This window comes from Melopsittacus undulatus, chromosome 23, assembly GCF_012275295.1.
Source record: "Melopsittacus undulatus isolate bMelUnd1 chromosome 23, bMelUnd1.mat.Z, whole genome shotgun sequence".
In the NCBI taxonomy this organism is placed as follows: domain Eukaryota; kingdom Metazoa; phylum Chordata; class Aves; order Psittaciformes; family Psittaculidae; genus Melopsittacus; species Melopsittacus undulatus.
In genome coordinates this window covers 241935-269137 of record NC_047549.1, presented here as the reverse complement: position 1 = coordinate 269137, position 27203 = coordinate 241935, and the positions used below count along the sequence as shown (strand labels likewise).

The 27203-nt window shown below is 59.1% G+C and overlaps 1 protein-coding gene across 1 annotated transcript; it reads left to right on the top strand.

Moving 5' to 3' along the window:
- Positions 1-373: 373 nt before the first annotated feature.
- On the top strand, positions 374-27096 carry CAMSAP3 (calmodulin regulated spectrin associated protein family member 3). Its single transcript, XM_034072080.1, has 22 exons — positions 374-625; positions 6103-6335; positions 7374-7508; positions 8341-8439; positions 9399-9431; positions 11110-11157; positions 12623-12761; positions 14224-14363; positions 15021-15114; positions 15230-15269; positions 16279-16352; positions 17000-17075; positions 17914-18485; positions 18606-19360; positions 19412-19627; positions 20303-20445; positions 21610-21845; positions 22504-22588; positions 23475-23563; positions 24169-24287; positions 25278-26109; positions 26208-27096. Exons 1-21 carry the CDS (start codon positions 478-480, stop codon positions 25611-25613), a joined length of 3810 nt encoding a protein of 1269 aa, XP_033927971.1. The 5' UTR covers positions 374-477; the 3' UTR covers positions 25614-26109; positions 26208-27096.
- Positions 27097-27203: the final 107 nt, after the last annotated feature.

Genomic DNA, 27203 nt, shown 5'->3' with positions numbered 1-27203 from the left:
ATTACCCCCATTACTCCCATTACCCCCATTACCCCCATTACCCCCATTGCTCCCCATTACACCCCATTCCTCCCATTACTCCCAGTATCCCCCATTCCCCCAGCCCCGCCCCCTGCTGCTCCCGGTGGGGCGGGGCTCACCTGCGGTCACGTGCCCTGGCCCCGCCCCTTCCCCTCCCCCCTCCCCGCACCTGGCGCTCCCGACTCGCTCCTGTCCGGGGCCCCGCCCGCTCCGACCCCCCCTGACCCCCCCTTGACCCCCCCCTGACCCCCCCCGAGCTCCCCCCCCCCCCCGAGCTCGCTCCGAGCCCCCCCCCCCTCCCCCGAGCGCTCCCGACCCCCCCCCCCCCCCCGAGCTCCACCCGACGGGACCCGAACGCTTCCGAGCGCATCCGAACGGACCGAACGGAACCGAACGGGATCGAACCGGATCGAACGGGATCGAACGGGATCGAACGGGATCGAACCGGACCCGGCCATGGTCGCGGCTCCGCCGGCCGCCGCCGCCGCCATGCGCCGGGAGCTGCTGGGGCCCGAGATCCGCCCGCTCGACCGGTACGACGGGAACCGGGCCCGGACCGCGGCCAGCATCGCATGGGCCATTGCTGCCAGCTACGGAGGAGCCGGTAGGGGGGGACGGGAACGTACCGGGGGTGAAGGTACCGGGGGTGAAGGTACCGGGGGTGAAGGTACCGGGGGTGAAGGTACCGGGGGTGGTACCGGGGATGCTGGTACAGGGGATGCTGATATAGGGGGTGAAGGTAACGGGGGGATGCAGATACAGGGGGATGCTGGTACCGGGGATGCAGATACAGAGGTTGCTGGTACCAGGGGAATGAAGGCACAGGGGGATGCTGACACAGGGGGTACCGGGGGAAGCCGGTACCGGCGGATGCTGGTACCGGGATGCTGGTACCAGGATGCTGGTACAGGGGGACACAGATACAGGGGGATGCTGGTACCGGTGGGATGCTGGTACAGGGGGATACTGGTACCGGGGGATGCAGATACAGGGGGATGAAGGTACCAGGATGCTGGTACCGGGGATGCTGGTACCAGAGGGATGAAGGTACAGGGGGATGCTGGTACAGGGGGATGCTGGTACCGGTGGTGCTGGTACCGGGGGGATGAAGGTACCGGGATGCTGGTACCGGAGTGCTGGTACCGGGGATGCAGATACAGGGGGATACTGGTACCGGGGATGCTGGTACCAGTGGGATGCTGGTACCAGTGGGATGCTGGTACAGGGGATGCACCTTGCACCGGGCAATGGAGGGTGATGAAGGCCCGAAGGGCTGCGGTGAAACAGGGTTGGGGATGCAGGGGTCGCTACCGGTTATGGGGTGTCCGGTGTATGGGGGGGTGTCTGGTACCGGTTATGGGGTGTCCGGTCTATGGGGCGGGTGTCTGGTACCGGTTATGGGGTGTCCGGTCTATGGGGGCGGTGTCTGGTACCAGTTATGGGGTGTCCGGTCTATGGGGGGGTGTCTGGTACCGGTTATGGGGTGTCCGGTCTATGGGGGTGTCTGGTACCGGTTATGGGGTGTCCGGTCTATGGGGTCGGTGTCTGGTACCGGTTATGGGGTGTCAGGTCTATGGGGGGGGGTGTCTGGTACCGGTTATGGGGTGTCCGGTCTATGGGGGGGGTGTCTGGTACCGGTTATGGGGTGTCCGGTCTATGGGGGGGGTGTCTGGTACCGGTTATGGGGTGTCAGGTCTATGGGGGGGGTGTCTGGTACCGGTTATGGGGTGTCCGTTCTATGGGGGGGGTGTCTGGTACCGGTTATGGGGTGTCCGTTCTATGGGGGGGGGCCCAATTGGGGGTTCCCCCTTCCCCCCTCCCCTTTTGTTGCAGTCTGGGGGGGGTTGGGGTGTGACGTCATGGGAGTGACACCGCCTCGTGACGTCATCGGGAGGGTTCCCCCTTCCCCCCCCCCTCGGCGCCGCCTCTTGCGGTGTTGGGGGGGGGGGGGGGGGGGGGGGGGGTTTCAATGTCCCCATCCCCCCCTCCCCCCCCCCCCCTTTGGCTCCGCCCCCCCTGGTCAAAGTCCTCCCCCCTCCCGCAGCGCCCTTTGGCCGGGGGGGGGAGGGGCGCGTTACAGCAGCACCCACGGGGTCACGTGGGGGCATGGGAAGGGGTGACACCCACTTGTGGGGTGCAGGATGGGTGCTGAGGGTGCAGGATGGTGCTGAGGGTGCAGGATGGGTGCTGAGGGTGCCATGGGTTGGGTGCTGAGGGTGCCATGGGTTGGGTGCTGAGGGTGCAGGATGGGCGCTGGGGGTGCAGGATGGGTGCTGAGGGTGCAGGATGGGTGCTGAGGGTGCAGGATGGTGCTGAGGGTGCAGGATGGGTGCTGAGGGTGCAGGATGGGTGCTGAGGGTGCAGGATGGGTGCTGAGGGTGCAGGATGGGTGCTGAGGGTGCAGGATGGGTGCTGGGGGTGCAGGATGGGTGCTGAGGGTGCAGGATGGGCGCTGGGGGTGCAGGATGGGTGCTGGGGGTGCAGGATGGGTGCTGAGGGTGCAGGATGGGTGCTGAGGGTGCAGGATGGGTGCTGGGGGTGCAGGATGGGTGCTGAGGGTGCCATGGGTTGGGTGCTGAGGGTGCAGGATGGGTGCTGGGGGTGCAGGATGGGTGCTGGGGGTGCCATGGGTTGGGTGCTGTGGGTGCAGGATGGGTGCTGAGGGTGCAGGTTGGGTGCTGTGGGTGCAGGATGGGTGCTGAGGGTGCCATGGGTTGGGTGCTGTGGGTGCAGGATGGGTGCTGTGGGTGCAGGATGGGTGCTGTGGGTGCAGGATGGGTGCTGAGGGTGCCATGGGTTGGGTGCTGTGGGTGCAGGATGGGTGCTGTGGGTGCAGGATGGGTGCTGTGGGTGCAGGATGGGTGCTGTGGGTGCCATGGGTTGGGTGCTGGGGGTGCAGGATGGGTGCTGGGGGTGCAGGATGGGTGCTGAGGGTGCAGGATGGGTGCTGTGGGTGCAGGATGGGTGCTGGGGGTGCAGGATGGGTGCTGAGGGTGCAGGATGGGTGCTGAGGGTGCAGGATGGGTGCTGAGGGTGCAGGATGGTGCTGGGGGTGCAGGATGGGTGCTGAGGGTGCCATGGGTTGGGTGCTGAGGGTGCAGGATGGTGCTGAGGGTGCAGGATGGGTGCTGTGGGTGCAGGATGGGTGCTGTAGGTGCTGTAGGTGCAGATAGGTGCTGGGTTGGGTGCGTGCAGGATGGGTGCTGTAGGTGCTGTGGGTGCAGGATGGGTGCTGTGGGTGCAGGATGAGTGCTGGGTTGGGTGCATGCAGGATGGGTGCAGTGGGTGCAGATAGGTGCTGGGTTGGGTGCATGCAGGATGGGTGCTGTGGGTGCAGGATGAGTGCTGGATTGGGTGCATGCAGGATGGGTGCTATGGGTGCAGGATGGGTGCTGTAGCTGCAGGATCGGTGCTGTAGGTGCAGGATGGGTGCTGGGGGTGCCATGGGTTGGGTGCTGTAGGTGCAGATAGGTGCTGGGTTGGGTGCGTGCAGGACGGGTGCCACGGGTTGGGTGTGGGTGCTGTGTGGGTGCTGTGGGTTCAGGGTGTGCAATGGGTGGGTGCTGTCAGTTGGGTGTGGGAGCAGGATGGGTGCCATGGGTGCTGTGGGTGCCATGGGTGCTGTGGGTGCCATGGGTGCTGTGGGTACCATGGGTGCTGTAGGTGCCATGGGTGCTGTGGGTGCCATGGGTGCTGTGGTTGCCATGGGTGCTGTGGGTGCCATGGGTGCTGTGGGTGCCATGGGTGCTGTGGGTACCATGGGTGCTGTAGGTGCCATGGGTGCTGTGGGTGCCATGGGTGCTGTGGTTGCCATGGGTGCTGTGGGTGCCATGGGGGTCTCTGTGGCCGTGGGTCCATGGTTGGATCCATGGTCAGTGGTTCATGGTGGGGTCTCCATTGATGGGATCCTGACCATTGGGGTCTCCATTGACGGGGTCCTGCCCATTGGGGTCTCCATTGATGGATCTTGGCCATTGGGGTCTCCATTGATGGGGTCTTGGCCATTGGGGTCTCCATTGATGGATCTTGGCCATTGGGGTCTCCATTGATGGGGTCTTGATCATTGGGGTCTCCATTGATGGGGTCTTGGTCATTGGGGTCTCCATTGATGGATCTTGACCATTGGGGTCTCCATTGACGGGGTCTTGGCCATTGGGTTCTCCATTGATGGGGTCTCCATGCCCACGGTTGCCTCCATGGTCACTGGTCCATGGTGGGGTTCCCATGGCCATGGTCTTGGCTGTAGGTCCTTGATGGGTCTGTGGCCACCGTGGGTCCCAATGGGGGTTGTAGGTCATGGCCATAGGTCCATTCTGTAGGTCTGTGATGGATCCTATGGGCTACCGAGGCCTTGGCCTTGGTAGCCATGGTGGGTCTATGGTGACTCCATGGATGGATCCAGTGATGGATCCAAGTGGTCCATGGTGGGTCCATATATGGGTCCAAGGCAAGGTATTGTCCATGGGGTCTGTAGTGTCTATGGTGTGTCCATATATGGGTCCAAGGCAAGGTATTGTCTATGGGCTCTGTAGTGTCCATGGTGTGTCCCTATATGGGTCCAAGGCAAGGTATTGTCTATGGGGGGTCTGTAGTGTCCATGGTGTGTCCATAGATGGGTCCAAGGCAAAGTATTGTCTATGGGGTCTGTAGTGTCCATGGTGTGTCCATATATGGGTCCAAGCCAAGGTATTGTCTATGGGGGTCTGTAGTGTCCATGGTGGGTCCATATATGGGTCCAAGGCAAGGTATTGTCTATGGGGTCTGTAGTGTCCATGGTGGGTCCATGGTCACTCTGTGGTGGATGCATGGGTACATCCCATGCCCTCAGTGGTCCATGCCAATGTGTGGGTCCATGGTGGGTCTATGGTCCAAGCCAATGAGAGATCTGTGCTGTCCCCATGGTGTCCCATAGGGAATGTTCCCCAGGCACTGTGGGAGCTGTTCCATGGTGTCCCCATGGTATCCCTATGGTATCCCTGTGGTATCCCCTTGGTGTCCTTGTGGTATCCCTACATATCCCCATGGTATCCCCATAGTATCTCTATGGTGTCCCCATGTATCCCTATGGTATCCCCACAGTATCCCTCTGCTATCCCCATGTATTGCTATAGTATCCCCATGGTACCCCCATAGTGTCTCTATGGTATCCCCATGGTATCTCTATGTTATCCCCTTGCATCTCTATGGTATCAGCATAGTACCCCTATGGTATCCCCTATGGGATCCCTGTGTATCCCACCGGTATCCCCACGGTATCTCTGTGGTAGCCCCATGTATCCCTATGGTACCCCCATGGTATTCCCATGGTATCCCTATGGTATCTCTATGGTATCCCCCTGCAGTCTCTATGGTATCTATGGTATCTCTATGGTACCCCATGCAGTCTCTATGGTATCTCTATGGTATCTCTATAGTACCCCATATAGTCTCTATGGTATCTCTATGGTATCTCTATGGTATCCCCATGCAGTCTCTATGGTATCTCTATGGTACCCCATGCAGTCTCTATGGTATCTCCATGGTATCTCTATGGTACCCCATATAGTCTCTATGGTATCTCTATGGTACCCCATATAGTCTCTATGGTATCTCTATGGTATCCCCATGCAGTCTCTATGGTATCTCTATGGTACCCTCTGCAGTCTTTATGAAATCTCTATGGTATCTGTATGGTATCTCTATGGTGCTCTCTGTAGTCTCTATGATATCTCTATGGTATCTCTATGGTATCTCTGTGGTACTCCCATGTAGTCTCTATGGTATCTCTATGGTACCCCCCCTGCAGTCTCTATGGTATCTATGGTATCTCTATGGTACCTCTCTGGTACCTCTCTGGTACGTCCCTATGGTGTCTCTCTGGTATGACTCTATGTTACATCTCTATGGTATCTCTCTGGTACGTCTCTGGTACATCTCTGGTCCATCTCTGGTACATCTCTATGGTATCTCCATGGTATCTCTATGGTACCCCCCTTCAGTCTCTATGGTATCTCTATGGTACGTCTCTGGTACGTCTCTGGTACATCTCTCTGGTACATCTCTATGGTACATCTCTATGGTATCTCTGCCCTCCCCCCCCAGCCCAGGTCCCTCCTGCTCTCCGGGAGCCGCTGCAGAGAGGCCGCCTGGTTCCGGCTGTATCTCGGGCGCTGTCGGCTCCGGGTCTGTACTGCAGGGCCTGGGCCTGGGCCATGCGGGCACCGGCACCACCGGACACGGCAGCGCTGCTGGAGCTGCTGCGGCACAGAGGGGACGGGCCCGTGCTCAGAGAGCGCCCCCTGCAGGCGGCGGACCTGCGGCCGCCACTGGACATCGTGAGTGGGGGGGGGGGGGTGGGGATGGGATGGGGTAATGGGGTAATGGGGGTAATGAGGGTAATGGGGGTAATGGGGGTAATGAGGGTAATGGGGGTAATGGGGGTAATGAGGGTAATGGGGGTAATGGGGGTAATGAGGGTAATGGGGTAATGGGGGTGATGGGGGCAATGGGGGTAATGGGGTAATGGGGACAACAGAGACAATGGGGGTAATGGGGTAATGGGGGTAATGGGGGTAATGGGGGCGATGGGGGTAATGGGAGGCATTGGGGGTAATGGGGGCAATGGGGGTAATGGGGGTAATGGGGGTAATGGGGGCAGTAGGGGCAACAGGGGCAACGAGGGCAATGGGGGCAATGGAGACAGTGGGGGCAATGGGGGGCAGTGGGGGCAATGGGGTAATGGGGGACAACGGGGACAATGGGGGGCAATGTGGGTAATGGGGGTCAATGGGATCAATGAGGGCAATGGGGGTAATGGGGACAATGTGGACAATGGGGGTGATGGGGGACAATGGGGGTAATGGGGGGCAATGGGGGCAATAGGGGCAATGGGGGTGATGGGGATAAAAGGGGTAATGGGGGCAATGTGGACAACGGGGACAATGGGAGGCAATGGGGACAATGGGGTGGAATGGGGGCAATGGGGGGCAATGGGCTCAATGGGGTCAATGGGCTCAATGGGATCAATGGGCTCAATGGGCTCAATGGGCTCAATGGGATCAATGGGATCAATGGGCTCAATGGGATCAATGGGTATCAATGGGCTCAATGGGTATCAATGGGCTCAATGGGGTCACTGGGATCACTGGTATCAATGGGATCACTGGTATCACTGGTATCAATGGGCTCAATGGGCTCACTGGGATCACTGGGATCACTGGGCTCACTGGGATCACTGGTATCACTGGGATCACTGGGCTCACTGGTATCACTGGTATCACTGGTATCACTGGTATCACTGGTATCACTGGTGTCACTGGGCTCACTGGTATCACTGGTGTCACTGGTGTCACTGGAGCTCCGGTTCCCCCCAGGACGCTCACCTGACCCTCATTGACTCTCTCATGGGAGCCTATGTGGCCGAGGCCACGCGGGGGTTGGGGTGTCCCCCTGGAGCCCCCCCCGGGCCTGAGGGATGGGAGCAGAAGATCCTGTGCTGGCTGGACACGGTATGGGGGGATATGGGGGGGATATGGGGGCCTATGGGGGCCTATAGGGGGGCTATGGAGGGTCTATGGGGGGCTATGGGGGTCTATAGGTGTCTATGGGGGCCTATGGGGGGCTATGGAGGGTCTATGGGGGGATATGGGGGACTAAAGGGGGGTCTGTGGGGGTCTATGGGAGTCTATGGAGGATCTATGGGGGTCTATGGGAGGTCAGTGGGGGTTCTATGGGGGGCTATGGTGGGTCTCTGGGGGGCTGTGGGGGGCTATAGTGGGTCTATGGTTGGTCTATGGGGGTCTATGGGAGTCTATGGGGGTCTATGGGGGAGCTATGGGGGCCTATGGGAGTCTATGGGGGTCTATGGGGGGCTATGGGGGGTCTATGGGGGGCTATGGATGATCTATGGGGGGGGTCTATGGAGGGTCTATGGGGGGATATGGGGGTCTATGGGGGGCCTATGAGGGTCTATGGGGGGCTATGGTGGGTCTATTGGGGTCTGTGGGGGTCTATGGGTGTCTATGGGGGGCTATGGATGGCTATGGGGGAGCTATGGGGGACTATGGAGGATCTATGAGGGTCTATGGTGTGTCTATGGGGGTATATGGGGGGCCATGGGGTCTGTAGGAGTCTATAGGGGGCTATGAGGGTCTATGAAGCGTCTATGAAGGGTCTATGGGGATCTATGGTGGGTCTATGGGGGGGTTATAGGGGTCTATGGGGGGCTATGGAGGATCTATGGGTGTCTATGGAGGTCTATGGTTGGTCTATAGGGGTCTATGGGAGTCTATAGGGGTTCTATGTGGGTCACCCCCCCATCGCCCCCCCCACACCCCATAGGTGAACCGCAAGCTCCAGGAGAGCACAGAGAAGGAGGCCCCGCCCCCCTCGGACCCCCCCTCGGACCCCCCCGCGGCCCCCCCCGCCTGCACCCATAAGGTTGGTTGTGGGGGGGGGGGGGTCCATGTAATTAATGGGGTTTAAAGGGGCCCCCCCTCAATGGAGCTTTGTGCCCCCCCCGCTTCTTTCTGCTTTGCTCTCGGTGATGGGGACCCCCCTTTGCTTTTGGGGTCCCCCCCATGGTCTTGGGACCCCCCTTTGCTTTTGGGGTCCCCCCCATGGTGTTGGGGACCCCCCCATGGTCTTGGGACCCCCCTTTGCTTTTGGGGTCCCCCCATGGTGCTGGGGACCCCCCCATGGTCTTGGGACCCCCCTTTGCTTTTGGGGTCCCCCCATGGTGTTGGGGACCCCCCCATGGTGTTGGGACCCCTCTTTGCTTTTGGGGTCTCACCATTGAGTTGGGACCCCCCCCCTTAGCCTTAGGGACCCCCTTGTTTGCATTAGGACCCCCCCATTGAGTGGGGCACCCCCCTTTGCTTTTGGGGTCCCCCCATAACCTGGGGACCCCCCCATGGTCTTGGGGACCCCTTTTGCTTTTGGGGACCCCCCCATACTATTGGGACCCCCCCATTGAGTTGGGGACCCCCCCTTTGTCTTGGGCACCCCCCATTGAGTTGGGGATCCCCTCTTGGTGTTGAGTCCCCCCCTTTCCTTTGGGCCCCCCTTTCACATGGGGGCCCCCCCATGGGGTTAGGGACCCCCCCATTGTCTTGGGGACCCTGTTTCCTTTCGGGGACCCCCTCTTGCCGTTGAGTCCCCCCCTTTCCTTTGGGCCCCCCCTTTATTTGGGGACCCCCCCTTGGTATTGGGGACCCCCCCCCTTTGCTTTGGGCCCCCCCTTCACTTGGGGACCCCATTTCCTTTCAGGGACCCCCTCTTGTTGAGTCCCCCCCTTTCCTTTGCCCCCCCCTTCACTTGGGGCCCCCCCCATTGGTATTGGGGACCCCCCTTTGCTTCGTGCCCCCCCCTGGCTCTGATCCTGCTCTTTGTGTCTCCAGTGTCCCACCCGCTGGTACTGGAAGCTGGTTCCTGTAAGTGGGAGCTTTACATTGACCCCCCCGCACCCCAAACCCCCCCCCCATAACCCGCACCCCAAACCCTCGGGGGGGGAGGGGTGGTCCTGACCCCCCCCTCACTTCGCTGGTTTGGGGGTGCCCCCCCCCCCTTTTTCCTTTGCTTTGCTGCATGGAGGATGCTGCCCCCCCCCCTTTATAAATGGGGGGGGACCCCAACCATAATATGGGGGGGGGGTTGGGGGTGCTTTATATTGGGGGGGGTGAGGACCCCCCCCCTTATTTTGGCTATGGGGGTGCTGCTTGTGGATCCCCCCAAATTGGGATATGGGGGGGGGGGTATCACTTAGAGACCCCCCCAAACTGATAGGGGGGGATCCTAAAGAGCATCCCCCCCCCCCAAAATGTGGGGGTCTCCCCCCAGCATCCTCTGCCCCCCCCCCTTTATCCCATCTCAACTGCATCAAGGGGGGGCACGGAACTGCATGGGGGGGGGCATGAAGTGGGGGGGCATAAAAAGGGGGGAGCATGTGGGGGTTGTGTCTATAGGGGCTTGATATGGGGGGGACCAATGGGAGCTCCCCCCCCCCCAGACCCCATAATCAAAGCCTGGAGCAGGGTGTTCCCCCCCCCCAAGTAATGGGGAGCACCAAATGACCCCCCATAAGGAAAGGGGGGGTAAGGGACCCCCCTAAAATATAGGGGGGGCACCAAATGAACCCCCCCTATTAAATTGGGGACCCAAGAAATCAAGGGGGGCACTAAATGCCCCCCCCTCCCATTAATATATATGGGGGGTCACCAAATGACACCCTCCACCATTAATATATAGGGGGGCACTAAATGACCCCCCCATTAATATAAGGAGGGCACTAAATGATCCCCCTTAGTATATAGGGGGGCACTAAATGACCCCCATTAATATATAGGGGGGGCACCAAATGACCCCCCCATTAATATATAGGGGCCCACCAAATGACCCCCCTTAATATATGGGGGGGCACTAAATGACCCCCATTAATATATAGGGGGGGCACTAAATAACCCCCATTAATATATAGGGGGGGCACCAAATGACCCCCCCATTAATATATAAGGGCCCACCTAATGACCCCCATTAATATAAGGGGGGGCACTAAATAACCCCTTATTAGTACATGGGGGGGGCACCAAATGATCCCCCCATTAATATATAGGGGGGGCACCAAATGATCCCCCCATTAATATATAGGGGCCCACCAAATGACCCCCATTAATATAAGGGGGGGCACTGAATAACCTCCTATTAGTACATGGGGGGGCACCAAATGACCCCCCTTAATATATGGGGGGGCACTAAATGACCCCCATTAATATATAGGGGGGGCACTAAATAACCCCCATTGATATATGGGGGGGCACCAAATGACCCCCCCCCATTAATATATAGGGGCCCACCAAATGACCCCCATTAATATAAGGGGGGCACTGAATAACCCCTTATTATTACATGGGGGGGGCACCAAATGACCCCCCCATTGATATCAATTGGGGGGGGGTATCACTAAACCCCCCTATATAAACAGAGGGGATGGGGGGGGATCAATCGGACCACACCAATTCAAATGGGGGGTGTATGGGGGGGGGCTCCCCCATTGTTCCTTTGGGGGGGTGGGTTTGGGGCCCCCCCTGACGCTGTCTCCTGTCCCCCCCCCAGCACGCCATCGCCTTTTGTTTGAAGGAATCAGGGAATAAACCTCCTGTGGTAACGTATCCCCCCCCCCATCAGCACCCATGGGTGACACCCCTCCCCCAAAACCCCCCCCCAACCCGACCCCCATTGGTGCCTCTCCCCCATTATCCTACCTATAGGATTATTAGGGCATTAGGGCGCCCCCTATAGGATGGGAGGTGATGGAAGGGTGGGGGGCACCCATAGGTGACCCCCCCCTTATCCTCCCTATAGGATTATTAGGGTGCCCCATATGGGATGGGAGGTGATGGAGGGGTGGGGGGCACCCCCATTATAGTGCCTATAGAACACCCTGCTCCGGGTATTGGGGCGCCCCCTATGGGATGGGAGGTGATGGAGGGGTGGGGGGCACCCATAGGTGACCCCCCCTTATCCTCCCTATAGGATTATTAGGACATTAGGGTGCTCCCTATGGGATGGGAGGTGATGGAGGGGAGGGGGCACCCATAAGTGACCCCCCCCTTATCCTCCCTATAGGATTATTAGGGCGCCCCCTATGGGATGGGGGGTGATGGAGGAGTGGGGGGCACCCATGGGTGACACCCCCCCCCAACCCAACCCCCATTGGTGCCTCTCCCCCCTTATCCTACCTATAGGATTATTAGGGTGCCCCCTATGGGATGGGGGGTGATGGAGGGGTGGGGGGCACCCCCATTATAGTGCCTATAGAACACCCTGCTCCAGGCAATGGGGCGCTCCCTATAGGATGGGAGGTGATGGAGGGGTGGGGGGCACCCATGGGTGACCTGCCCCATAGAACACCCTGCTCTGGGCATTGGGGTGCCCCCTATGGGATGGGAGGTGCTGGAAGGGTGGGGGGCACCCATGGGTGACCCCCCCCTTATCCTCCCTATAGGATTATTAGGGCGCCCCCTATGGGATGGGGGGTGATGGAGGGGTGGGGGGCACCCATGGGTGGCCCCCCCCTTATAGTCCCTATAGAACACCCTGCTCCGGGTATTGGGGTGCCCCCTATGGGATTGGAGGGGTGGGGAGCACCCTTGGGTGACCCCCCCATAGGACACCCTGCTCCAGGCAATGGGGCACCCCATATGGGATGGGAGGTGATGGAAAGGTGGGGGGCACCCATTAGTGACCCCCCCTCTTATAGTATCTATAGAACACCCTGCTCCAGGCAATGGGGCACCCCCTATAGGATGGGAGGTGATAGAAGGGTCGGGGGCACCCATGGGTGACACTCCCCCCCAACCCCCCCCCAACCCAACCCCCATTGGTGCCTCTCCCCCCTTATCCTCCCTATAGGATTATTAGGGTGCCCTCTATGGGATGGGAGGTGATGGAAGGGTGGGGGGCACCCATGGGTGCCTTGTGCCCCCCCCATACAATGTGGGGGGGGGGTTTGGGGTGCCCCACGTGACCTCCCCCCCCCATAGATCCGGTACCCCCCCATACAATGTGTGTGGGGGGTTTGGGGTACCCCCACGTGACTGTGTCGTGTCCCCCCCCCCCCCCCCAGATCCGGTACCGTCGGGACCGAGCCCCCCCCCGCCGCAGCCCCTGCTTCCCCCCAGTGCTGGCCCTACAGGACCTGGCCAGTGGGGGGGCACTGGCAGCTGCCATCCACTACTACTGCCCCCAGGAGCTGAGGCTAGAGGGTGAGCAGGGGGGGTATGGGGGGTATGGGGGTATGGGGAGCTATAGGGGGTATGGGGGTATGGGGGGTATGGGGAGGTAGGGTATATGGGGGTCTATGGGGCACTATGGGGCTATGGGGGGTATGGGGGGTATGGGGCTATGGGGGGTATGGGGAGCTATGGGGGGTATGGGGAGGTAGGGTATATGGGGGGCTATGGGGGGTATGGGGGTATGGGGAGGTAGGGTATATGGGGGGCTATGGGGAGCTATGGGGGCTATGGGGAGCTATGGGGAGCTATGGAGGGTATGGGGAGGTAGGGTATATGGGGGGCTGTGGGGGGTATTGGGGTATGGGGAGCTATGGGGGCTAAGGGGAGACGGGGTCTATGGGGGGCTATGGGGCTATAGGGGGTATTGGGGCTATGGGGGGTATTGGGGGGTCTCGACCAAGGAGGTTCCTGTCTGTGGGGCACAGTGGAGCTGTGGGGTGATAGTGCCTGCCTGTCCTCCCATGTTCCATACCCCATATCCCATACCCCATATCCCATATCCCATATACCCCATGTATCCCATACCCCATGTATCCCATGTATCCCATATCCCATGTATCCCATATACCCCATATCCCATATCCCATGTATCCCATGTATCCCATACCCCATATCCCATATCCCATGTATCCCATATCCCATATCCCATGTACCTCATATCCCATGTATCCATATACCCTATTTCCCATGTATCCCATACCCCATGTATCCCATACCCCATGTATCCTATATCCCATGTATCCCATGTATCCCATATATCCCATACCCCATATACCCCATATACCCCATACACCCCATATACCCCATATACCCCATGTACCCCATATACCCCATACACCCCATACACCCCATACACCCCATATACCCCATATACCCCATACACCCCATACACCCCATACACCCCATACACCCCATATACCCCATATACCCCATACACCCCATACACCCCATATACCCCATACACCCCATACACCCCATACACCCCATATACCCCATACACCCCATACACCCCATACACCCCATACACCCCATATACCCCATATACCCCATACACCCCATACACCCCATACACCCCATACACCCCATACACCCCATATACCCCATACACCCCATACACCCCATACCCCATGTACCCCATACACCCCATATACCCCATACACCCCATACACCCCATACACCCCATACACCCCATATACCCCATACACCCCATATACCCCATATACTCCATACACCCCATATACCCCATACACCCCATATACCCCATATACTCCATACACCCCATACACCCCATACACCCCATACACCCCATATACCCCATACACCCCATATACCCCATATACTCCATACACCCCATATACCCCATACACCCCATATACCCCATATACTCCATACACCCCATACCCCATACACCCCATGTACCCCCCGTTGCCAGAGGTGTGCCTGAAGGAGCCCATGGCAGTCGCTGACCGGCTGCACAACCTGCGGCTGGTTCGGGACTTCAGCCGGCAGCACCTGAGCTCACACTGCCCCCTGGCGGTGGAGGACCTGCTCTACATGGCGCCTGCGCTGCGGGTACGGACCGGGGGGGACTGAGGGATATGGGGTATATGGGATATGGGGTATGGGGGAAATGGGGGATATGGGGTATATGGTGTATATGTTGTATATGGGGTATGTGGGGTATATGGGGATATATGGAATATATGGGGTATATGAGGTATATCAGATATATGGGATATATCATGTATATGGGGTCTATGGGGTATATGGTGTATATGGGATATATGTGGTATATGTTGTATGTGGAGTATATGGTGTATATGGGATATATGTGGTATATGTTGTATGTGGGGTATATGGTGTATATGGGATATATGTAGTATATGTTGTATGTGGGGTATATGGTGTATATGGGATATATGAGGTATATGTTGTATATTGGGTATGTGGGGTATATGGGGGATATGGGGTATATGGGGTATATGGGATATATGGCGTATATGTTGTATATGGGGTATGTGTTGTATATGGAGATATATGGGATATATGGAGTATATGGGGTATATGAGGTATATCAGATATATGGGATATATCATGTATATGGTGTATATGGGGTATATGGGGTATATCGGATATATGGGATATATGGTGTATATGTGGTATATGTTGTATACGGTGTATATGTTGTATATGGGGTTTGTGCTGTCCTGACCCCCCCGTCCCCCCCAGCTCAACATTGGGGCGTTCCTGGCCGAGCTCTTCCTCTGCTTTGAGGTCCTGCGGCCTCCGTTCGTGCGCCCCCGAGACCTGGGGGGGGGCTCAGGTAATGGGGACCCCCATGGGGGGGGCTATGGGGGACCCCCAAGTGTATGGGGGGCACTGGGGGTCCCAGACCCCAATACTGGGGGGGCACCTCCAATGCTCCCCCATTTCCACAGAGGCTCCGGCTGCCGCAGATGCTGCAAGCCCCAAGAGCAGGTATGGGGGGAGGCTGGGGGGGTCCTGACCCCCCCATTGCCTCCCATTGATCCCCATTGAGTCCCATTGATACCCATTGATCCCCTTTGACTCCCATTGATGCCCATTGCCTCCCATTGATCGCCATTGACTCCTATTGATCCCCCATTGACTCCCATCGATCCCCATTGTGCCCCACTGATGACCTTTGATGCCCATTGATGCCCATCGACTCCCATCGATCCCCATTGAGTCCCATTGATACCCATTCATCCCCTTTGACTCCCACTGATCCCCATGGCCTCCCATTGATCCCCATTGACTCCCATTGGTCCCCATTGCCCCCCATTGACTCCTGTTGATTCCCCATTGACTCCCATTGATCCCCATTGCACCCCAGTGATGACCTTTGATGCCCATTGACTCCCATTGATGCCCATCGACTCCCATTGATCCCCATTGAGTCCCATTCATACCCATTGATCCACATTGACTCTCATTGATCCCATTTCCCCCCCATTGACTCCCATTGATTCCCCATTAACCCCCATTGATCCCCATTGCCCCCCACTGACTCCCATTAACCCCCATTGATCCCCATTGACTCCCATTGCCCCCCAGAGACTCCCATTGCTCACCATTGACTCCCATTGATCCCCATTGCTCCCTACTGACTCCCATTACCCCCACTGATCCCCATTGACTCCCATTGCCCCCCACTGACTCCCATTGCTCCTATTGACTCCCATTGATCCCCATTAACCCCCATTGATCCCCATTGATCCCCATTTCCCCCCACTGACTCCCATTGTTCACCATTGACTCCCACTGATCCCATTTGCCCCCCATTGACTCCCATTGATCCCCATTGCCAACCACTGACTTCCATTAACCCCAATTGATCCCCATTGATCCCCATTGACTTCCATTAACCCCCATTGATCCCCATTGACTCCCATTGCCCCCCAGAGACTCCCATTGCTCCCCATTGATCCCCATTGACTTCCATTAACCCCCATTGCCCCCCCAGCTCCCCTGGCTTCGCCTTCCGGCACCCGCTGCTGTCTGGGGGTCACCCCCCCACCCCCCTGCGGGGGACCCCAGGTGAGACCCCCACAATGGGGGGGGGGCTGGGGATGCATTGGGGGTGCTGTGGGTTTCGGGGGGCTATGGGGTGTATGGGGGGGCTATGGGGTGCTACGATGGGGTCACAGGGGTGCAGTGAGGGGTGCTATGGGGTGTATTTGGGGTGCTATGGGGTGTATGGGGGGGCCTATGGGGTGCTATGATGGGGTCACAGGGGTGCAGTGAGGGTGCTATGGGGGTTATTTGGGGTGCTATGGGGTGTATGGGGGGCCTATGGAGTGCTATGATGGGGTCACGGGGGTGCAGTGAGGGGTGCTATGGGGGGTATTTGGGGTGCTATGGGGTGTATGGGGGGCCTATGGGGTGCTATGATGGGGTCACAGGGGTGCAGTGAGAGATGCTATGGGGGGTATTTGGGGTGCTATGGGGTGTATGGGAGGCCTATGGGGTGCTATGATGGGGTCACAGGGGTGCAGTAAGAGATGCTATGGGGGGTATTTGGGGTGCTATGGGGTGTACTGGGGGTGCTATGGGGGACTATGGGTCGCTGTGGGTGCATGGGAGGGCTATGGGCTGTATTGGGGTGCAATGGGGTGCACGGGAGGGCTATGGGGTGAACTGGGAGGTGATGGGGGGCCATGGGGTGACCCTGTGCCCCCCCCCAGCCCCTCTGCCCCACTCCCCATCTCTGCCCCACGGCGACAGCAGCTTCAGCAAAGCCTGGAGCAAGAAACCATTGAGGTGAGTGGGAACTGTGGGGTTCTATGGGGTGACATTGGGGCCTATGGGTCAGCTTTGGGGGTCTGTAGGCCAGGTATGGGCTGCTATGGGGTTCTGTGGGTCAGCTATGGGGTACTGTGGAGTTCTATGGGGGGCCATGGGTCAACTATGGGCTTCTGTGGGGTGCTGTGGGGTTCTATGGGGTTGTGTGTGTCAGCTATGGGGTTTTATGGGGTGCTGTGGGTCAGCTATGGGGCTCTATGGGTCAGCTATGGGGTGCCATGGATCTGCTCTGGGCCTCTATGGGTCAGCTACGGGGTTTTATGGATCAGCTATGGGGTTCAATGGGGTGCCATGGGTCAGCTATGGGGCTCTATGGGTCAACTATAGGGCTCTATGGGTCAGCTGTGGGGTTCAATGGGTCAGCTCTGGGGTTCAATGGGGTGCTATTGGGTTCTATGGGGTGCTATGGGTCAGCTATGGGGCTCTATCGGTCAGCTATGGGGCTCTATGGGTCAGCTATGGGGTTCAATGGGTCAGCTGTGGGGTTCAATGGGGTGCTATTGGGTTCTATGGGGTGCCATGGGTCTGCTCTGGGCCTCTATAGGTCAGCTACGGGGTTTTATGGGTCAGCTATGGGGTTCAATGGGGTTCTATGGGGTGCCATGGGTCAGCTATGGGGTTCAATGGGGTGCCATGGGTCAACTCTGGGGCTCTATGGGTCAGCTATGGGGTTCAATGGAGTGTCATGGGTCAACTCTGGGGCTGTATGGGTCAGCTATGGGGCTCTATGGGGCTCTATGGGTCAGCTATAGGGTGCCATGGGTCCGCTGTGTGTCTCTATGTCTCTGCCCCACAGCCACCCCCTGTCCCAGGCCGTGTCCTTCAGCATCCCCTTCGGTCTGGACAGTGACGTTGACATCGTCATGGGCAACCCAGTGGGGACAGCTCTGACCCGCTCAGCCAGCAGCGACAGCCTGGCCCTGCCCCATAGCCTGCCCCATAGCCTGCCCCACAGCCCCCCCCCAGCGCCCCACAGCGCCCCCAATGGGCTCCCTGAGCTCCCCACCATAGAGGAAGCTCTTCAGATCATCCACAGCTCCGAGCGCCTCCTGCCCGAGGGGGCTCCCGACACCTTCTACCTGCACTCCCCCCGCCCCACTGTGGATGTGGGGCAGCCCCATAGCCTGCTCCAGACCCACACCTCCAGCCCCACAGCATCGGCACCAGGCAACGGCCGCACCATGACCAGCTTTGCTGAGCGCAAGAAGAAGATGGAGGAGGCCAGCGGTGGTGGGCATGGCCATGGGCATGGTGTTGGTGATGGGCATGGTGTTGGCCGTGGAGGTGTTGGGCATAGTGTTGGTGATGGAGGTGTTGGTGATGGCCATGGTCATAGTGTTGGTGTTGGTCATGGTCATGGTGTTGGTGTTGGTCATGGTCATGGTGTTGGTCATGGTCATGGTGTTGGTGTTGGTCATGGAGGTCAGGGCGTTGGTCATAGTGTTGGTGGTGGAGCTGTTGGTGATGGTCATGCTGTTGATGTTGGTCATGGAGGTCATAGTGTTGGTGATGGAGGTGTTAGTGATGGCCATGGTCCTGGTGACGGTGATGCCCATGGAGGTGTTGGTGTTGGTGACATCCGTGGAGGTGTTGGTGTTGCTCATGGTGTTGGCGATGGAGGTGTTGGCTCCAGCCCCACTTCTCCCCACACCCAACCCCACACATCCCCCCCCGGTTCCCCTCCCCCATCCCGCCCCACACCTCAGCCCCATAGCGACCCCCTGAGCGTGGAGATGTCGGAGCTGGGAGCTCGGCTGGAGGAGAAGCGCCGCGCCATCGAGGCTCAGAAGCGCCGCATTGAAGCCATCTTCAGCCAGCACCGGCAGCGCCTGGGCAAGGCTGCCCTGCGGCGCCTACAGGCGGAGAGCACACCCATGGGTGCTCCCCATAGCGCCTATGAGGCGGCTGTAGCACAGCTCAGCACAGCCGTCAGCAGCCTGCAGCTCGATGTGCTGCGGCTCAACCAACAGCAGCAGCGCCTGTTGCAGGAGGCACCACCGGTACCGGTACAACCGGCACCACCGGCACCACCGGCACCCACCGCATGGGTCATCCCCGTGGCCAAAGGGAACCGTGGGGCTGTGGCACCCAAAGGGGTCCCTATGGGGCAGAGCCGGGCGAGGGGCCCGCGCCCCACGGAGCTGCGCCGGGTGCTGAGCCCCCCACAGGATGTGGACTCCCTGCCCCATAGGCGCAAGTTCAGTGGGGCCACGGTGCAGACAAGGTCATCCATTCACTTCTCTGAGGAGGAGGAGGAGGAGGAGGAGGAGGAGGAGGAGGAAGGAGCCATGAAGGCAGCACCGGGAGCACCACAGGCCGGGGGGGGCACCAGGGTGTCCGGGGATGGCACCAGTGACGCTTCCTCACCCGGTGAAGGCAACATGGGAAGGGGGAACCAGGAGGAGGAGGAGGAGGAGGAAGAGCTGGAGGATGGAGAAGGGGATTCACTGGAGGGGTCACCAACGGAAGGGGGAGAGAAGGAGGAGAGGGAGAGACCAAGGTTCTTTAAGGTAAGGGGGGATAGGGGGGGGGGGGGATGGATGATGGATGATGGATGATGGATGATGGATGATGGATGATGGATGATGGATGATGGATGATGGATGATGGATGATGGATGATGGATGATGGATGATGGATGATGGATGGATGATGGATGATGGATGATGGATGATGGATGATGGATGATGGATGATGATGGATGATGGATGATGGATGATGGATGATGGATGATGGATGATGGATGATGGATGATGGATGATGGATGATGGATGGATGATGGATGATGGATGGATGATGGATGATGGATGATGGATGATGGATGATGGATGATGGATGGATGATGGATGATGGATGATGGATGATGGATGATGGATGATGATGGATGATGGATGAAGGATGGATGGTGGATGATGGAGGTTGGGGACAAGGGGGTGGTGGCATTGAGATGGGGGTGATGGACACAGTGGCACTGGGGAGATGGAGGTGGGGTCCTCCTGGGTCAGTGGGTGCTGTGGGTCAATGGGTGCTGTGCCCATGGGTGCTGTGTGTCAATGGGTGCTGTGGTCACTGGGTGCTGTGGGTCAATAGGTGCTGTGCCCGTGGGTGCTGTCCTCAATGGGTGCTGTGTGTCAATGGGTGCTATGGGTCCATGGGTGCTGTGGGTCAGTGGGTGCTGTGCTCAGGTCTGTGTCTCTCAGGGTGCCCCAGAGCCCCCAGCTCAGTTGGATCTGGGCTCCCAGCACCCACTGGAGCCACTGGAGCAGAACCGGCACCGGAAGCACTGGATGGAGCCAGCACAGGAGCCCCCCGGGGACAGTGGGGACAGGTGGGTACATGGGGACAGCAATGGGGGGGGCACCCAATGTGGGGACACCCCCATAGGGCCCCATTGGGACACCCCCATAGGGAACCCCCCATGGGCACCCACTGGGACACCCCCATAGGGCCCCCATTGGGACACCCCCCCATAGGGTCCCCACTTGGACACCCATATAGGGTCCCCATTAGAACACCCCCATAGGGCCCCATTAGGACACCCCCATAGGGCACCCATTGAGACAACCCCATAGGGCACCCATAGGACAACCCCCATAGAGCCCTATTGGGACTCCCCATAGGGACCCCATTAGGACATTCCCATAGGGCCCCCATTGGGATACCCCCCATAGACCCCCATTGGTCACCCACATAGGACCCCCCAACGGGTGCCCCCAATAGACCCCCACTGGACAGCCACATAGGACACCCCTATAGCACATCCCCATAGACCCCCATAGGACCCCCCCACGGGTGGCCCCCATAGACCCCCATTGGACATCCCCATAGAGCCACACTGGGACACCCCCATAGGGCCCCATTAGGACACCCCCATAGGACACCCCCATAGGCCCCCATAGACCCCCATTGGGACCCCCCATTGCTCACCCCCCCCCCGCTGTTCCTGCAGGCCGGTGTCGCCCCCCCGCGGGTGCCCCCCATAGACCCCTATAGGGATACCCCCCATAGCCCCCCATAGAACACCCCCATAGTACCCCCCCATTGACCCCCCCGCTGTTCCCCCATTGACCCCCGCTGTTCCCCCAGGCCGCCGTCGCCCCCCCGAGGGTTCCCCCCATAGGACACCCCATAGACCCCATAGACCCCCATAGGACACCCCCATAGGGTAACCCTCCATAGCTCCCCATAGAACCCCCCCATTGACCCCCCGCTGTTCCCCCATTGACCCCCCCGCTGTTCCCCCATTGACCCCCCGCTGTTCCCCCAGGCCGCCGTCGCCCCCCCGCGGGTTCCCCCCATAGGACACCCCATAGACCCCCATAGTACCCCCCCATTGACCCCCCGCTGTTCCCCCATTGACCCCCCGCTGTCCCCCCATTGACCCCCCGCTGTTCCCCCATTGACCCCCCGCTGTTCCCCCATTGACCCCCCGCTGTTCCCCCCATTGACCCCCTCCCGCTGTTCCCCCATTGACCCCTCGCTGTTCCCTCAGGCCGCCATCCCCCCCCCGCAGCTGCCGCAGGGGGGGGGGCTTCACGCGGCAGGAGCAGGAACGGCGGCAGCAGCTGCGGCTGATGGAGGAGCTGGGTCGGGTCCTGCGCCCCCCCCGCGGCCCCCCCCGCACCCCCCGAGGGGTCCCCCCTGCCCCCCCCCAGCGGGGGACCCCCCCCCACCCCCACCGCACCAGGGATGACTCTGCGCTGGGGGGAGGGGCCAGGGGGCTGCTGGGTAAGGGGGGAATGGGGGATGGGGGGGGTGGGGGATGGGGTATGGGGGATGGGATATGGGGTATGGGGGATGGGATATGGGATATGGGATATGGGGTATGGGGGATGGGATATGGGGTATGGGGGATGGGGTGTGGGGTATGGGATATGGGATATGGGGAATGGGATATGGGGTATGGGATATGGGATATGGGGTATGGGGTATGGGGGATGGGATATGGGGGATGGGATATGGGGTATGGGATATGGGGTATGGGATATGGGATATGGGATATGGGATACGGGGTATGGGGTATGGGGGATGGGATATGGGGTATGGGGGATGGGGTGTGGGGTATGGGATATGGGATATGGGGTATGGGGTATGGGGGATGGGATATGGGGTATGGGATATGGGGTATGGGATATGGGATATGGGATACGGGGTATGGGGTATGGGGTATGGGGTGTGGGGTGTGGGGGATGGGGTATATGGGGTATGTATTCTGTTTGGGGGGGTCTCTCTGTGCTCTTCCCTCCCCCTCCCCCAGCCCCCCAGGGTCTCCTGGAGCCGGGAGGGGCCCTGGGGGGGATCCCCCGGGGGAAGCCCCCCCTCCCCCCCCTCACCCCTCCTCTTCTCCTCCCCCCCTGACCCCTGACCCCTGACCCCTCCCCCCCAGGGCAGCGCCTGTCTCGGGTTTACTCCCAGAGTTCTCTGTCCCTGTCCACGGTGGCAGAACCAGGGGGCGGAGCCAAGGGGACCAGGTGAGGGGGCAAAGGTCATGGGGGGGGGGGTCACAGTGGGGTCATGAGGGGTGATGGGGAGGTCACAGTGGGGTCATGGGGGGGTGATGGGGAGGTCACAGTGGGGTCATGGGGGGGTGATGGCGGGGTCACAGGGGGGTCATGGGGGTCACAGTGGGGTCATGAGGGGTGATGGGGGTCACAATGGGGTGATGGGGGGTTATGGTGGGGTCATGGGGCAGTGCTTGGGGGTGTCACAGTGATGTCATGGGTGGGTGATGGGGGGTGATGGGGTCACAATGGGGTCATGGGTGGGTGATGGGGTCATGGTGGGGTCATGGTGGGGTGATGAGGTCACAGTGGGGTCATGGGTGGGTGATGGGGGTCATGGTGGGGTCATGGGGGGGTGATGAGGTCACAGGCGGGTCATGGGGGAGTGCTTGAGGGGGGGTCACAGTGGGGTCATGGGGGGTCACAGTGGGGTCATGGGGGGGCAATGGGGTTCACAATAGGGTCATGTGGGGGTGATGGGGGTCACAGTGGGGTCATAGAGGGGTGATGGGGGTCACAGTGGGGTCATGGAGCGCTTGTGGGGGTCACAGTGGGGTCATGGAGAAGGTGATGGAGGTCACAGTGAGGTGATGGGGGTGTGATGGGGGTCACAATGGGGTCATGGGTGGGTGATGGGGTCATGGTGGGGTCATGGTGGTGTGATGGGGTCACAATGGGGTCATGGGGGAGTGATGAGGTCACAGTGGGGTCACGGGGCGTGATGGGGTCAGGGGTCACAATGGGGTCATGGGGGTTGATGGGGTCACAATGGGTTCATGGGGGGGGTGATGGGGGTCACAGTGGGGTCATGGGGTGTCATGGGGTCAGGGGTCAATGTGCTCTGCCCCTCCCCCAGCCGGGCCGTGTCCCCCTCGGGCTCTCCCGCGCGGCCCCGAGAATGGGAGAATGAATCCAATGCATCCAGCCCAGGACCTGAGTACAGCGGTGAGAGATACATAGGGACATATGGGGCCATAGAGACCTGTGGGGCCATAGAGACGTGTGGGGCACATAGAGACCTGTGGGGCACATAGACAACAATGGGGCACATAGAACATGTGGGGCACATGGAGACCTGTGGGGCACATAGACATCAATGGGGCCCATAGAGACCTGTGGGGCCATAGACACCTGTGGGGCCCACAGACAGCAATGGGGCCGTAGACACCTGTGGGGCCCATAGACATCAATGGGGCACATAGACACCTGTGGGGCACATAGACACCTGTGGGGCCATAGAGACCTATGGAACCCATAGACAGCAATGCGACCCATAGACACATGTGGGGCCATAGACAGCAATGGGACCCATAGACATCAATGGAGCCCATAGACACCTGTGGGGCCATAGACACCTGTGGGACCCATAGAGATCTGTGGGGCACATAGACACCTGTGGGACCCATAGACACCTGTGGGACCCATAGACACCTGTGGGACCCATAGACACCCTAACCCATATCCCCATTACCCCCATGTCCCATTGCCCCCATTTACCCCCATACCCCATTACCCCCCATATGACTCCCCATTGCCCCCATTGCCCCCAGGCCCGCGGCTGTACAAGGAGCCCAGCGCCAAGTCCAACAAGCACATCATCCACAATGCTCTGTCCCATTGCTGCCTGGCCGGACGCGTCAATGAGCCCCAGAAGAACCGGGTGCTGCAGGTATGGGGTGTGGGTCTGCCCCATAGGGGTGCAGGGAACCGGGGACCCCATTGAAACCCATTGAAACCTATTGGGATCCATTGAAACCCACTGTAACCCATTGTGATCCATTGTGATCCATTGTCCCCCATTGTAACCCATTGTGATCCATTGTGATCCGTTGCTCCCCATTGTAACCCATTGTGATCCACTGCTCCCCATTGTAACCCATTATGATCCATTGCTCCCCATTGTAACCCATTGTGTTGCCCCCATGCAGGAGGTGAAGTGCAGTGGGGTCCCCCATTGCTCCCCATTGTTCCCCATTATAACCCCATTGTTCCCCATTGTAACTCCATTATAACCCATTGTACCCCACTGTCTCCCCCTGCAGGAGGTGGAGCGCAGTGCTCCCATTGCTCCCCATTATAACCCATTATAACTCATTATAACCCATTGTACCCCATTGCTCTCTATCTCCCCCTGCAGGACGTGGAGCACAGTGCTCCCATTGCTCCCCATTGTACCCCATTATAACCCCATTGCTCCCCATTGTACCCCATTATAACCCATTGTGTCTCCCTGTTGCCCCCTGCAGGAGGTGGAGCGCAGTGCTCCCATTGCTCCCCATTATACCCCATTATAACCCATTATACCCCATTATAACCCATTATAACCCATTGCACCCCATTGTTCCCCCTACAGGAAGTCGAGCGCAGCGCTCCCATTGCTCCCCATTATACCCCATTATAACCCATTATACCCCATTATAACCCAGTATACCCCATTGCTCTCTATCTCCCCACAGGAAGTCGAGCGCAGCGCTCCCATTGCTCCCCATTATACCCCATTATAACCCATTATACCCCATTATAACCCATTGTGTCTCCCCTACAGGAAGTGGAGCGCAGCGCTCCCATTGCTCCCCATTATAACCCATTATAACCATTATAACCCATTATACCCCATTATAACCCAGTATACCCCATTGCTCTCTATCTCCCCCTACAGGAGGTCGAGCGCAGCGCCGCCACCCACTTCCTGATCCTGTTCCGTGACGGGGGCTGTCAGTTCCGCGCGCTGTACACCCCGTGCGCGGGTGACCCTCCGGTGCTGCGGCGGTTGACGGGCTCCGGTCCGCGCCTGGTGCCGCTGCCCATGGTGCAGGAGCTCTACAAGTACCACAGTGACCGCAAGCGCTTCTCGCGCCTCCCGGCACGAACCATGTCCCTTAGCGTTGACGCCTTCACCATCCCCGGACACCTGTGGCAGGCGCGGAGGGGGACACCGCGCAAGGACAACCGCAGCTACAGCCATGGCGACGGCAACAACAGCCCAACGAAGTGACACCCGGATGGTGGTACACAGGAGGGAGCCGTGGGCGCCTGTGGATGGGATCCTATTGATGGGTGCCTATTGATGAGCGCCTGTTGATGGTTGACTATTGATGGGCACCTGTGGATGGGGTCCTATCAATGGGGTCCTATTGATTGGCTGTTATTGATGGGTGCCTATTGATGGGTGTCTGTTGATGAGCGCCTGTTGATGGGTGCCTGTTGATGGGGTCCTATTGATGGGGTCCTATTGATGAGCGCCTGTTGATGGGCGCCTGTGGATGGGATCCTATCAATGAGTGCCTACTGGTGGGTGCCTATTGATGGGTGCCTATTGATAGGCACCTATGGATGAGCGCCTGTGGATGGGCACATATTGATGGGGTCCTATCAATGGGCTCTTATTGATGGGGTCCTATTCATGGGTGCCTATTGATGGGGTCCTATTGATTGGCTGCTATTGATGGGTGCCTATTGATGGGCACCTATGGATGAGCACCTGTTGATGGGTGCCTGTTGACGGGTGCCTATTGATGGGTGCTTGTTGGTGAGGTCCTATCAATGGGTTCCTATTGATGGGCACCTGTTGATAGGCTCCTATTGATAGGTGCCTATTGATGGGGTCCTATCAATGAGCTCCTATTGATGGGCATGGAAAGGGCTTGGGGATGGGGATGCACTGGGTGTGTAAATAGAAAGGGGGGGACCCCCCATCCCTGGTGGTACCCAAGAGGCAACGACAGGCACCTATTGATGGGCTCCTATTGATGGGGTCCTATCGATGGGCCCCTATCAGTGGGTTCCTATTGATGGGCTCCTATTGATGAGCATGGAAATCCTATCAATGAGCATGGAAAGGGCTTGGGGATGGGAATGCATCGAGGGGGGGTACCCCCAAGTGCAGCAATGGGGCCCCCATCAATGGGCATGGAAAGGGCTTGGGGATGGGGACAGAAAGGGGTAGATAGAAAGGGGGGTACCCACATCCCTGGGGGTACCCAGGTGGCAGCAATGGGCACCTATTGATGGGATCCTATAGATGGGATCCTATTGATGGGGTCCTATCGATGGGCCACTATCAATGGGTTCCTATTGATGAGCATGGAAAGGGGATGGGGATGCATTGAGGGGAGGGGGCACCCCCAAGTGCAGCAATGGGGCCCCCATCAATGGGCATGGAAATGGACTGGGGATGGGGATGCATTGAGGGGGGGGGTACAGAGTGAAGTGGGGGTCCCCCCCATCCCTGATGGTACCCAAATGGCAGCAGTAGATTGGTCCTATCAGTGGCCTCCTATCAATGGGCTCCTATTGATGGGCATGGAAAGGGCTGTGGGATGGGGACACATTGGGGGGGCTATAGGGGGGGACCCCCAAGTGGCAGCAATGGGGCCCCCATCAATGGGCATGGAATAGGGTTGGGAATGGGGATGCATTGAGGGGATGCCCCCATCCCTGGGGGTACCCAAGGGGCAGCAATGGGCCCCATCAATGGGGATGGGGATGCACTGGGGGGGGGGGGGGTAACAAGAAGGGGGGGTCCCCATCCTGGTATCCCCTCCTGTAAGGTTTGGGATACTGGGATGTAACTGGGGACAATGGG